This window comes from Urtica dioica, chromosome 9, assembly GCF_054948205.1.
Source record: "Urtica dioica subsp. dioica isolate 48M chromosome 9, U.dioica_male_clone48M_v1_H2, whole genome shotgun sequence".
Lineage (NCBI taxonomy): Eukaryota > Viridiplantae > Streptophyta > Magnoliopsida > Rosales > Urticaceae > Urtica > Urtica dioica.
In genome coordinates, this window is record NC_142764.1 from 23,898,876 (window position 1) to 23,913,678 (window position 14,803).

Sequence of the window (14,803 nt, forward strand, 5' to 3'; positions counted from 1 at the left end):
TTGAATTTTATTTTTTTTTACTCAGTTTTAGATTATGTATTGTCATTTTGGAGCTTTATAAGAGTCGTTTGTACTCGTTTTTTGAATTTTTACAAACCGGATTTGGATTTTAGAAGATGGATATCCATTTTATAAAATTGGATATTAAATTGGATCTGAAATTTTACAAACTAGATAATCGAATTTTAAAAACTGGATACTGGACTGGATACTGGATTTAAGAAACCGGATAACCAAATTTCGGTTTTAGACTAAATTGGACTGGATACTGTACCGAGTTTTTAAAAACCGAAAATTCGGATTCGGATATTAAAAATGTCAAAAACCGAACCGAACCGATCCAGTTACGTTTTATGTTTTATTTATCACGTTTTATGTTTTATTTATAATAAGTGAGTCACAGCTGGGTTAAGAGAGAGACATCGTGGAAATGCCAAAGAGAAAATGGACGCAATTGTAGAAGCCCGTGACTTTTTTATATCGTTGGGTTGATGTCACTGATGAGAACCATTATCGTTTTTACTTGAATGTTTTTTTCCCAGTTTTTTTATATGGAATCACGTGACGTGACACACTCACTTAAACATCACTTTACGCTGATTCTTTTTAATTATATATCTCGAATACACAAATAACAAGTTGATCAATTGAGTACAATACCTCATTCAATAACTAATTTATAATATATGTTTTTTTAAAGTACAATACCTCACATGTTTATTATTATTTGGGAGTTCTAGCTAAATAGCTAAATCTTTTCTTGTACACATAAAATAGTCAAATCAGAATACATCGAGCTAGTTAACATTTTCATTTATTTTATATCATAAGTTATTTTAAACCATATTGAAATTACATAATCACCCTTCTTCAATTGATGAATACAAAATATAAACCAATAGAAAAAATTATAATGTTTAAAATCAATCAAACACATCCGGAAAACTACAAAGTTTAAAATGACTCAAAATTTTATCACCAAAATATAAAATAAAACGTCTGTGAAGAATAGGATGTCCAACAAATCAAATATTAAGAATTAAAAAACCAAAAGTACTAAATTGAAGTCCCAAGAATTAATACAAATATCATACAAACTTGTTTATAGTGGTTTATATATATATATATATATATATATATATATATATATATATATATATAATTGTTAACATCTGTGAAGAAGATCGAGGATGCCCAGCGAAAAAAATTGAAAGAACTATAATTGAAACCTCCAAAGAACACAAACATTGTACACACGTGTTTACAGTGGTTTATAAATATTGGTCTATATGTTTAAATTTTGTGGGTAATGTCTAATGTGTTTGAGGAAAAAGAAGAATAAATGTTATGAGAGAGAGAGAGAGAAAGAGTTAAAAAAATAGGAGTGTGTTATGGCGTATATAATATTTTTATTCTTATTGTTACCGATATTATTCAAATTTATCATGATAATACTACCAAATAATAAACAATATTTTTATAACATTTTAAAACGTGTTTTTATAGTTAATAATAGTAAATATACACACAAATATTAAAAATACATATATATGGACAACTTAAACCTGAAATTAGTCAAGGCCATTTTTGTACTTGTTATACAGTTGTCTGACTACCTAGTTTGTTTGATCAGTGACCATAACTTTTTAGTCGATATGTTTGTATCCGCTATTACCATAACTTTTTACTAGATAACCCGCAAGAAAAAAACTTTATACTTGATAATAACCACTGTTAGGTTATAAACGGCTATAAAAAGGGTCTCCTATACCACATTACTACACACATCTTGATACAAACAAACATCGAAAACATGGCCAATGTATCTCTTGTACCATCCCTATTTCCATCTCCCACAATTACAACAAAACCACGATCCTATAATTATTACACTAAACATGGAGCTGATCACTCACGCAGTCGTTCAAAGATCCGGTGCAGTAGTGATGATGACAAAATGGGCCGCAGAGACGTGGTTATGGGCCTGGGAGGACTGTACGGCGTTTCTGGGGTTCCGGCGGCTTTGGCGGCCCCAATCCAAGCCCCTGACCTTTCCAAACCACGGAACCCACCTACTGACCTCCCACCCGGGGTGGTTGTCGACTGCCGAGCCCCGGCCACAACGCCCGTCCCCTTCCAATTTCCAACGCAGGCACGTCCCCGCATGAGGCCCGCGGCTCAGCTGGTGGGCCCCCAGTACGTGGCCAAGTACGAGGAGGCTCTGCGGCGAATGAAGGCCCTCCCTGACAGCGATCCGCGCAGCTTCTCCCAGCAGGCCAAGGTCCACTGTGCCTACTGCAACGGCGGTTACGGGCAGGTGGGCTATCCAAAGCTCGACATCCAGGTCCACTTCAATTGGCTCTTCTTCCCTTTCCATAGATGGTACCTCTACTTCTTCGAGCGCATCCTCGGCAGCCTCATCAACGACCCCACCTTCGCGATCCCCTTCTGGAACTGGGACGCGCGGGACGGGATGACCATACCCGCGATGTTCACCAGAAACCCTAATTCCCCGCTCTACGACGTGCTCCGGAACCCGCTTCACCTGCCTCCGTACGTGCTGGACTTCAACCTCAAGAACCAGGGCATCAGCAACAACGCACAGATCGAGGAGAATCTCTTCACCATGTACAAGCAGATGGTCTCCCAGGCAAAAGTTCCGATTCTCTTCTTCGGGGCCAAGTACATCGCCGGAGACAAAGTGCCGAGCGAACAATCCGCGGGCACCATAGAGACCAATCCGCACAACGTGATCCACATTCTGTCCGGGACAAAGGTGCCAGAGAAAACGGACCCAGTGAAGTTCCCGCGCAACGGGGAGAACATGGGCAACTTCTACTCAGCTGGGCGGGACCCGCTGTTCTACGCTCTCCACGCCAACGTGGACCGCATGTGGGACCTCTGGAAGACACTGCCGCTTCCGGGAACGAAAAGGCAGGACATTTCCGATCCCGACTGGCTCAACGCCTCCTTCGTGTTCTACGACGAGAAAAAGCAGCTCGTCAGGGTCACGGTCCGCGACTGCCTCGACACCAATCGCCTCGGCTATGCCTACGACAAAGTCCCCATCGAGTGGACAAACGAAAAGTACAGACCGAGGGTCAGCAAGCCACAGCCTAGCAAGTCCCGGAGCCTCAAGTATCAACGCCTGCTGTCCGAGTTTCCTTTGACTCTGGTGGACTCGCCGGTGACGGTGGTGGTTCCGCGGCCCAAGAAAGGGAGGAGCAAGAACGAGAAGGAGGAGGAGGAGGAGATTCTGGTTGTTGAGGACATCGAATTCGACAGCAAATTCACCGTCAAGTTCGACGTTTACATTAACAACGAGGACGGGACCAGCAGGGCAAACGACTCCGAGTTCGCAGGAAGCTTCGTAACTGTGCCTCAGAGCACCTCTGGCAAGGTTTCGCTCAATCTTGGTGTCTCAGATTTGTTAGACGACCTCGGCGTCGACGATGACAAAGAAATCGTCGTTACTCTTTTCCCGAGGTCCAGAGACCCGATCATCATTGGCGGAGTCAAGATTGAGCTCATATCCTGAAAATATGATACCGGTATTCAGAGGTCTGTCATTGCCCTCTTTAAGTATTAAGTTGTGTGTGCATGGTACTATTTCGTTGCGTGTGTATTTCGTGGTTTTATTATTTTAGGTTGGTTTCGTTGGACGAGAAGTATCCCCTTATATCTATCAATCTATCTTATATCTTCTTGTTATTAAATCTAAGGTTATTATAAAATGATCTTACAGACATTTAGAGTTTTAGTACATCGTTTGTTAAAAACAAAAAGAAAACATGAAACTGGTATATATAAACAAAATAAAAATCTAGCTGTTTTAGATTATAGCATGTATAATATTATAGCTATATGGATAAGAATGGTCTTTATTCGATTCATGATATGACATAAATTTTTTATTATGAAAAAAAAACTCTAATTCAAGCGGCATTGGCTATTTATATTTGTATTTGAAATTATACTTCTAATTTTTTTTAACTAAAATACAAAATAATTAAGGGACCAATGACTATTTAACCATATGAAACGTTAGAAATTTTGAAATGACCAACGTTTCGTTAATTTTTTGTAAATAGCCACGTAAATTTATTTATGCTATCAAAATAATAAAAAATGCAGAGTAAATTTCTAGTAAATATGGCTTTTTACGAAATATTTACAAAATTTTTTGGCTATTTACGAAAAATTTACAAAACATTGGTTAAAACGCAAACGCTTGTGGCTTATATCGCTAACTTTTTAAATAATTAATGTGGACTTTTGGAGCTATGTTTATCTGTACAAAATTGCAGCCTATTGATAAGGCTGTACGTACGGTTAGATATTTCGGAGGCCAATAATTTGAAGATCATCATATGGATAAACAATTAGACCACACGTGCGATTGGGGCTCAAAACAATTGGCTAACTTGTTTACGCGACCTGATATTGCTTCGTTAGTTTGATGGGCCGGGGATATTAGAATATTAGCCCTTTACTTAATGTGCTAAATTTCGTTATTGTTAGCATAAATATATGCCCAAACTTTTGCCACACTATTTTGATTCTTCATTCCGTAAAACACCTAGCCCCCTATAAGTTTGGGGTGTTTAAAGAAAGTATCCCATTTTATATTAGGCTTAAGTACTCTCACTGCTACAGTTACGAAATTCCAAGTTAAAAACCGTTTTAGAAAGATTCATTGATATTTTGTACGGCAGGTAGAATCTTATGATATAGAGGATTCTACACCGACACAAAAATCGTTATAAAAAGTCCAATTTTTATAACGGTACAATAATCTTTGTTGAAATTAAACTTCTTACAACGGCATAAAATAATGAAAAATTAGTCGATCTAAGTCACATCAAACGTTACAATTGTAATCTAACCAACGTTTCGTTTAATTTTCGAATCTAGTCAAATTTGATGACGTGTCATATTAATGTAAGATGGTATTTACTATATTAGTCTTGGTTTGGTTTCAAAAATACTAGCCCACGTTTTGAAACTTGGTTTTGTAGCCGAATTTGTTATATTAGGTTTATATTTCGAATTTTAAAAAAAATTCTATACTTGGCAAAGTTGGTTATTGAACGTTTTTTTCTTTAATGAACATTATAGCCGTGTAAGCAAATACAGTGTAAATGTTCGTAAATTTTTGTTAATCTCCGTTGCTTTGTTAATTTCTGTTAATTATGGTAAATTTACATATGTGTAGGTAGAGCCGATTTCTTTCATTTCCTTTAATACGCATTTAATACGGTATTTTTGTTTTCCAAATTTATTTTCTAATTTTGAACGGGATTTTATCATAATTACGTGTATTCATTATCTTGTTTGACTTATTCAATCAAATAAATATTTCCTTTCCCTTTTAATTACATCACCGAATCTCATATTATGAATTCAAAAAGCTGAAATTAAATTGCTGAAATTATAACCGTGTAAGCAAATACTGTGTAAATGTTTGTAAGTTTTTGTTAATCTCCGCTGATTTGTTAATTTCTGTTAATTATGGTAAATTTTTTGTGCATTTATTGCATTAAATTTTCTTTTTTAATTACATCACCGAATCTCCTATTAAATTAGCTAAATATCCAATTAAATTGCGAAAAACTCTGAAATTAATTGGATATATACAATTCAAACCGGTCAAACGTGGGCTAGTGTTTTGATCAAGTAAGTATAAGAAAAAAAAGTAAATTAGGTATTTTATATCCGTAAATGGCTAGATTGCAAAATTTACCAAACGTTGGTTAGATTCCAAAAATCATGTGTTTCAAAATGGTTATGTTGTTAGTTTACCCTAAAATAATTGTATCTACAATTTATGGTAGTGTCTTATCAGTAATTGTTGAAGTATATAGTTTCCGTTATGAGGTGCTCTTTTATCTTCACCATGTGATATCAAATTTTTTTAACTAACTAAGCCACAAAAACTAAGAAATTTGGTAAATAATTAACTTTTTGTAATTAAGTGAATAGGTTTGGGCTTCCCAAGATGGCTCTTTGTGTATTTTATGATTTTTTTAAAATATTTTGGGCAGTTTTGCGTTTGAACTTTGAATAGCCATTATAGATGTGTTCAGAGACGAGACGAAATCAGGAATCTAGACTAGGGAGCCTAATATGCACAAAAAAAATCAGAAAATTTTAGGGTGAAAAAAATGTAAACATTAGCCACCTTAACTAATGTTGAGCATCGGAGTCCGCGCCACGGAAAACCCCTTCGCGTCCCTCTAGTTCACGTTTTTTTTTGTCTTTTAAGGCGAAGAACACGACGAATATGAAGAACGCGAAGAACCCAAGATCGCGAAGAACTCAAAAAACACGAAGAACTAGACGAACACAAAGAACCCGAAGAACTCGACAAACTCGAAGGGCTCGACGAACGTGAAGAACACAAAGGGAGCGATTGAGAAAATGACGAGAAATCGAGAACCTTTTTCCGGCGAGGCAAAGACGATGAGAAGATGAGATTTCACCACACCCAACCTACGTGCGGTCATAGAGACCGGCCCTAGACCAAACCATGAACGGTTCTAAGTGTTGATCCAAACACGGTGTTACAACTATTATTATTTTTAAATACATCATCGTTTTTTTATATTATAATTCCCACTTACCTCTACTCCGACTATTGCTCTTTTCATTTGGATGCCAAACTTCTGGGCAATCTTCAAGTTCACTTGAGCTCTAGTCCACGAGAGCTCCTTTATTTCACGCCAACTCGGAGCTTATCTATGAATGGATGAGTGGAGTAAGCGCATTCAGTATTTTTATCTTATCAACACTCTAACCAATACACGCTCAATTGAACAACATATTCTAAAATTATTCGGATGCCTTCCATACATTCTCAATTAAGAGAAACAGATAAAAACAAAACAAGGAGGATCAATTCCAACATTCGCCAGGTCTCCAAGGGCGGTGCGACCAACGTGGGGCTTTACATGCCGCTGCCCGTTCCATCTAAACCTTGGACCGACATTAGCATGGATTTTGTGGTAGGTTTACCGCGGACTCAGCGAGGTAACGACTCGATATTTGTTGTTGTCGATCGTTTCTCTAAAATAGCACATTTTATTCCGTGTAAGTAGACAGACGCCGTCAACGTTGCTCAGTTTTTCTTCCGCGATGTCTATCGTCTTCATGGTCTTTCGGCATCGATTGTTTTCGATCGTGATACGCGGTTCGTCAGTCACTTTTGGAGAAGCTTGTGGAAAATGGTAAATACAAAGCTCGATTTCAGCAGTGCTTACCACCTACAGACCGACGGTCAGACTGATTTGGTTAATCGCTCTCTCGGCAATTTACTTTGATGCCTCATTGACAATTACCCAAAGGGGTGGGACCAAAAGCTTAGCCAAGCCGAGTATGCTCACGACCATGCTGTCAATCGGAGCACGAGCTTTAGTCCTTTTCAGGTTGTCTACTCCGCTCAACCACGTGGGCCTTTGGATCTTATTCCTATCCCGAGCACTAAGAAGACGCATGGGAAGGCCGCTAATTTTTTCGCAAGACCGTACGCGATAACCTGTTCGCCGCCAATGCTCGCTATAAGGCTCGCGCAAACCAACACCGCCGTAACGTCGAGTTTGAGGTCGGTGACTTTGTGTGGGCTATCCTCGCCAAAGAACGCTTCTCCACCGGCGACTACAACAAGCTTGCGGCCAAGAAGATCGGACCCATGGAGATCATCGAGAAGATCAATCCGAATGCTTACCGCGTCAAGCTCCCCAGCCACATCTCCACCGCCGACGTGTTCAACGTGAAGCATCTCATTCATTTCCACGTCTAGCCATCGGAAGACGACGACCAGACTTCGAGGGCGAAGTGCTCGAAGGGAATGATGCAGACCAGCCCCACATCGAACACGCTTTGACGTTTCTGGAACGATTTGCGAAACGGTCCAGCACGTGCGACTTTGAGGAGGCGCACTGGTTGACTCGAGCGTCCGTTTTGCTATTGGCGTCATTCGTTTCGAAGCTGCGGACGATAGCTACCCTAGGACGTTTACGAGTTTATTCGGAAGCGACCTTTCGAGTAAAAAAAACGCTCTTTTTTTTACTTATTCCGAAATTAAATTTGTAGCTTTAATTGTGTATCTTTTGGGTTTGTTTATCCTTTAGTTTTTTCTGTCTTTTCGGTTTGTTTGGTCTGTTGATTTTCTTGTCATTTGGAATTTCTGTGACTTGTATTTAATCACCATTTTCAGACCTTGGTGATTAGTTTATGAATGAAAAGAAATCATCTATCTAAATTCCAATTTCGTTTTCAACAGCGGAATCGAATTTGATGCCAAAAAACTGGTATTCTTTGTCTTGAATCCACAGGTTTTGGAAGAATTTTAACCGATACTTGTGCGTCGAATCAACGGTTGGAATCATTACTCACGGCATAGCTTTCGCCTGCATCAAACATTTTCTAAACATCCAAATCTACATGCGAATGATTGAACTCCGGAAGTAATAAATAAGCAAGAATAAATTCTTTCAATAATCTTTTGTTTTTTTAGTAAATTTCCTGAGATATAATCCCGGCTAATAAAAAAAAATATTATCTAACGGATGGCAAAGGCTCACAATAACTACACAAGCTAAACCCACAACAACACATCGACGTTCATCTACAGTAGCACCCACAACGGCTGCATCGTAATCGTAAGGCGTGTTCATCTAATTTAAAAACTAGCAATTTTTTAAAGGGTGCTCAATGGGAGAATGATGGGTGGGCCGTGCAGTCATAGAAGTCGCAGTCGTGTGGCGATCAGATCTCGCGAAATATTATTTGATTGGATATTTTAAGAAATTTCTAGCTTCTACCCGTTTTTGGTTGGGATATCCTAAAGTATCATCCTGATGGTCAATCTCTATAAAATAAAAGCTTTGTTCTTAGTTGTTCTTTTTTCTTCACACACTCTTCGTACATTTTTTTAGCATGTACTTTTGCGTCTAAAAAATGAGTGTGTTCTTGTAACTCTATCTAGTCTTTTCCATTGTGAGTGATAGATATCTAGTTTGTAATATGAGCTTTTGTAATTGAGAGTAACGATCACTAGAGAGAGTATTTCTACTAGGCCACAACTCTCCAAACATTAGTGATATTGTACCGAATTCAGTTAACAATTCCGTGTGTCTTTATGTATTGATTCCTCTGTGGCATTGACAAATTAACAAACTGTACAGTTGTTCAAATCAAACCTAGAAGAAATTGTTCAACCAAGTTCAAGACTCGGGTTACTTCAGTCACTTTCCTCGTTTCTGCATAGAGAGTCTGGTTTCATTTAGGTTTGGTTATGGATAATAGGAAAGGTCTGGCTTTGGTTATTTAGGTCGGTGAAGCTGTGATGCATATTTTCTGAGCATGCAAATATTTTAGGTTTTTTTTTCATATGTTTCCATGTTTGATCAGGTCCTCGCCTTTCAGAACTTGATGGGTTAATTTTTTATTGCCTTTTGCATAAATTCATGAAAAGGCTTTTGTGTTTATGAAATTATGTAGAAATGAAGCATTACCAGATTGTGTTGCATGTTTGTATTACCTATGATGTTATTTAGGTAACACAATCTGGTAATGCTTCATTTCTACATCAGAGCTATTTTACCTAGAAACTCTACTGCGTGTTTTGTTTACCTATAATATTATTTAGGATAAATCCTTTTTCTATAGATAATTAAAATAACATTATTTAATATACAATATTATAATTAGAGGCAAATAGACCAGTAGAGTAATAGCCTTCTCCCTTTTTATAAAATAGTCAAACTTTTATTTTATTAAGAAAATAGTACACAAAACCGAAGTGTTGAAGATCAGCTCTCTTCAATCCCAAACGCTGTAACTTCCTGCGCAAGCAAAATGTACACGAACGCCAAAAACCAGACAAACAGCAATGTAAAGAAAGTAAATGGACAAAGACAACCAAGATTTGTTAACGAGGTTCAGCACGAGTGCCTAATCCCCGGAACTCCTCTGCATAAGGTAGTTCGAGTCACTTCGATTATCTTCTCCGGTGAAAACCTTTACAAGCTTTGTCTCCAAGTCACAACTCCCGTATCTCTTTTTAGACCTAAGTACAACATACCCTGTCAAGAACTCCCCTGAGAAATAACCTCTCAGTTCTTGACTAAGCCTCACAACATAGATCTCTCAAAAGGAATAACAATACAAAATGAGCTGAATTCAATTGAACTGATAACCAACTACTGAGACTTTATACACCAGTCACATCCCTAGTTTGTTACAAAAGCTTTAACCTCCACCGTTGATAATAATCCCTCAAGCCGAGATCCTGCCACGTCATGAAAATCCAACAGCCAACGCACTACTGTCCTTAGCTCGCAGCTCGCTCAACTTCTTAGTTTGCAGCTCGCTCAACTTAGCTCGCAGCTCGCTCAACTCCGCAGATCGCTCAGCTCCGCAGCTCGCTAGGATTAGATCATGCCCACAGAAGGTCTTGATGTTGACTTCAACATACTCCACCTCAGTGACAAGGCCTTCAGCTGAAATGACTCAAACAGTTTATCATTTCCCTTATCCATGATTCATCGTTCAACTTCTGGTAAGACTCAATGTGAGCCGACTCCTAGGAGTTCAAGACAGTGCTTGAACTTGCCTAGAGTCACCACCTTAGTTCCACAATCCGCAGGGTTATCATCAGTTCCAACCTTGCTGACCCTGACAGTGTCATCAGCAATCTTCTCGCGTATAAAATGATACTTTATATCAACATGCTTCGTCCGATCGTGAAACACAGGATTCTTGCAGAGATGAAGAGCACTTTGACTGTCTGAGAACACAGTCACCGTCTCATCATATACCTCTAGTTCCTTAAGCATTCCTTGTAGCCAAATGCCTTCTTTAATTGCTTCTGTAGCAGCAATATACTCAGCCTCTGCAATTGACAAAGTCACCACGGGTTGGAGTTGAGACTTCCAACTTACACAGTTGCCACACACTAGAAAGAAGTAGGCTGTTGTAGACTTTCTAGTGTCCTGATCCCCTGCATAGTCAGAGTCTACATACCATTCAACTTTAACATTTTCTCCTTGCTGTCTGTAGATCAATCCCAGGTGTGTAGTACTGCACAAGTATCTTAGGAGCCACTTCATTGCTAACCAGTGTTCTTTTCCAGGTTTAGACATAAACCTACTCAACACACTAATTGCATGAGCAATATCAGGTCTGGTACACACCATGGTGTACATTACTGAACCAACAGCACTTGGATAGGGTACTTCACTCATGTACTCCTGATCTAAGGCTGTCTTGGGGCTTTGAGAACTTGACAGCTTGAAGTGACTTGCAAGAGGTTGTCTCACTGGCTTGGAACCCCTCATAGAGAACTTGTCCACTACCTTTTCCAGGTAGTCTTGTTGTGTAAGCAACAGCCTGCCATTTTCTCTGTCTCTGAAAATGTTGATTCCCAGAATTTTCCTTGCATCACCAAGATCCTTCATGTCAAATTCCTTGCTTAATACCTGCTTTAGCACTGAGATCTTCTTTGTTGATTTGCTGATGAGAAGCATATCATCCACATAAAGCAGTAGATACACAGCTTCAAGGACATTTGACCCTTTGAAGTAGAGACAGGAGTCAAAAGAACTTCTCTGATATCCTTGTTTCAGCATGTATGAGTCAAACCTCTTGTACCATTGGCGTGGAGATTGCTTCAGTCCATAGAGGGACTTTTTGAGCAAGCAAACCATGTCTTTGCCCTTGTGGACCTCAAAACCAAGTGGCTGTTCCATGTAGATAGTCTCTTCCAATTCCCCATGAAGGAATGCAGTCTTAACATCCATTTGTTGCAGCTCAAGGTCAAACTGAGTTACTAGAGCCAGCATCATCCTGATGGTCTTGTACTTGACTACAGGAGAAAAGATCTCATTGTAGTCTACACCCTCCACCTGAGTGAAGCCTTTAGCTACAAGCCTTGCTTTGTACCTAGGAGCCTCTCCTGGCACAACTGGTTCCTTGAGCTTGTATAGCCATCTACAAGCCACTGCCTTTTGGTCTTTAGGTCTCTTCACAACAAGCCAGGTTTGATTTCTGTACAAAGCTTCCATTTCTTCTTTCATGGCTTGATGCCACCTTTTTGAGTCTTGGCTTGACATTGCTTCATGGTAGAACATGGGTTCCTGCATGTTGACCACCACAGCAGATGTGAAGGCATATGCCAAGAGCTCAGAATAGGAGCTGTAGCCATATCTTTGTGTCGGTTTGGACACTCTCTTTGATCTGTCTCTGGTGAGTTGGTAATATTCCAATTCTTGAGGGAACTCTGTGGTTTCATGAGAGTCTTCATGGTGCTCAGGGTTGACACCAACTTCATCTGGTTCTGATGTGGCCTCAGCACACTCCTGGACAGGAGTTTCTCCATGATCTTCACACCTCTCAGTGGGGTCTTCACTGGCTGCAGATTGTTGTGGCTGTGGGGTTGTAGTTCTTACTGGCTCCACCTGAATGAGACTCTCTATATAGCCTGTAGTAGTAGATGTTGGCCTTTCTTGTCCTGCAAGAGGGTTAGTCTCTACAGTACATGGGAAGTCAAATTCATTAAACACCACATCACGACTATTCATAGTCTTGAAGCCAAAACCATCTCTAATCCATAATCTGTAACCCTTAGTCCCATGAGGATAACCTAAGAACACACATTTTATAGATCTAGGTTCTAGTTTACCCTGGTTTTGGTGTGCAAAGGCTGTGCAACCAAAAACTCTGAGATGTTGGAGATCTGGAGGCTTGTTGGTCCATTTCTCTTCAGGTGTTTTGAACTCTATGGAACTTGAAGGGCATCGGTTGATCAAATAGGCAGCTGTGACTATAGCCTCTCCCCAGAAAGCCTTTGATAGACCTGCATTAAACAGCATACTTCTTGCCTTGTTGAGCAAGGTTCTATTCATTCTCTCAGCAACACCATTCTGCTGAGGGGTTAGTCTAACAGTTTTATGCCTTTGAATTCCTTCACGAGTGCAAAACAAGTCAAACTCAGAATTACAAAACTCTAAACCGTTATCAGTTCTTAGAGTCTTAACTTTCTTATCAGTGAGATTTTCCATCAACAGTTTCCAATCTTTGAATTTCTGAAAAGCCTGATTTTTATTTTTCAAAAGGTAAACCCAAACTTTTCTTGAAAAATCATCAATGATAGAGAGAAAGTACAGATTACCTCCATGTGTAGCTGTTCTTGATGGTCCCCAGAGGCCAGAATGGATATATTCCAGGACTTGTGTAGTGGCTTTCTGATCTTCAGGTGTCATGGCCATGGCAGAATGACCAATGACAGTCTCACCAACAAGATAGTAGAGTCCTGCTTGCTTTATTCCTTTGATGACTATCATGGCACCCTTGCTTATCTTCATGGCACCATCTTTGATGTTGTTTGAGTATCCCAAGTCATCAAGAACACCTAAGGAGATCAGATTTCTTGACAGTTCTGGCACATATCTGACCTCCCTCAAGGTTCTTGTGACTCCATCAAACATTTTTATGCTCACAGAGCCAACACCTGAAACTTGACAAGTATGATCATTGCCCATAACCACCTTGCCTCATTCACTTTCTTGAAAGTCTGACAGCCACTCCTTGTTGTGAGTCATGTGGTATGTGCACCCTGAATCCAATATCCATTCAGATGCCTTGTGGTCAAGTGAGACCATCAAGACTTCACCACTGTCACAGCCATCTCCAAGATTAGCTGCAACCTCAGGAGTTTGGGAAGGTGTCCCAGTCTTATCCTTGTTCTTCTTCAGCCATGAATAACACTCTTTCTTGATATGGCTCATCTTCTTGCAGTGGTAGCATTTCTTGTCCTTATTTGAGGACTATTCCTGAGATGCAGATTTGCCTTTACCTTTGCTTGAGCTTCTTGATCTCTGATTGCTTGAATCAGAGGATCTTGTTTGGGGTCTCCCTCGAGCCATATGGTTTTCTCCATCACCTGTGTTCAACTTGTCCAATCTAATCTCAAGATCCCTGGATTTCAAAGCTGAGATTACCTCTTCAAGAGTGATGGCAGTCCTGCCATACTTGATGGCTGACTTGACTTCACGATATGCTTCTGGGAGTGAGTTCAAGATGATGATGGACTAGTTTTCATCACTGAGTGCTTCTTTCTCACCGGAGTTGGCCAATTCAATTGTCATCTTCAGGAATTCGTCAAGATTCTGTTCTAGAGATTTTGACTGCATCATCTTGAAACCAAACAATCTCTCTTTCAAGTAGATTTTGTTAGACAAAGACTTAGATTGGAATAACTCATCGAGTTTGTTCCAAATCTTGGCAGGAGTATCTTCTTTGTCAATCAACCGGATAATCGAATCAGAGAGGTGAAAGATTATCGTACCTGTGGCCGTCTCAGTCATCTCCAATTTCTGATCATACAACTGGGTCGGAGATTAGTTTCAGCAAGCGCTGCTGAGCCAACAACGCAGTGATCTTTCTTCGCCAAATCCTGAAGTCACCGGTGCCATCAAATTTCTCGATGTCGATCTTCATATCCGGATTTGGATTCCACTGGAGAACGCTTGAGGATTGAATCTGAGAGGATTCTATTGCAGAATCCCTAGACTGGTTGGAATCGTGTCTCGTTCCTTCGTCGCCCTCAAAACCTGGTAAACGACTTGAGTCTTGTTCTTCCTCCAGGGTTGCGACGATCGGAAATCAGCGCGGAGGCGATCTGAGGAATTGAGGAGCGCTTTCGAACCCTAAGGCTCTGATACCACTTGTTGAAGATCAGCTCTCTTCAATCCCAAACGCTGTAACTTCCTGCGCAAGCAAAATGTACACGAACGCCAAAAAC

At 39.8% G+C, this 14,803-nt stretch overlaps 1 protein-coding gene across 1 annotated transcript; it reads left to right on the top strand.

Moving 5' to 3' along the window:
- Positions 1–1,762: 1,762 nt before the first annotated feature.
- LOC149386002 ((+)-larreatricin hydroxylase, chloroplastic-like) lies at positions 1,763–3,725 on the top strand. Its single transcript, XM_089626568.1, has one exon. It carries the CDS (start codon positions 1,814–1,816, stop codon positions 3,536–3,538), a length of 1,725 nt encoding a protein of 574 aa, XP_089482694.1. The 5' UTR covers positions 1,763–1,813; the 3' UTR covers positions 3,539–3,725.
- The last annotated feature ends 11,078 nt before the right edge of the window (positions 3,726–14,803 follow it).

What these genes read in the sequence shown, in the direction of transcription:
- LOC149386002 (XM_089626568.1), top strand. Translation starts at nt 1,814, where the DNA reads ATGGCCAATGTATCTCTTGTACCATCCCTATTTCCATCTCCCACAATT.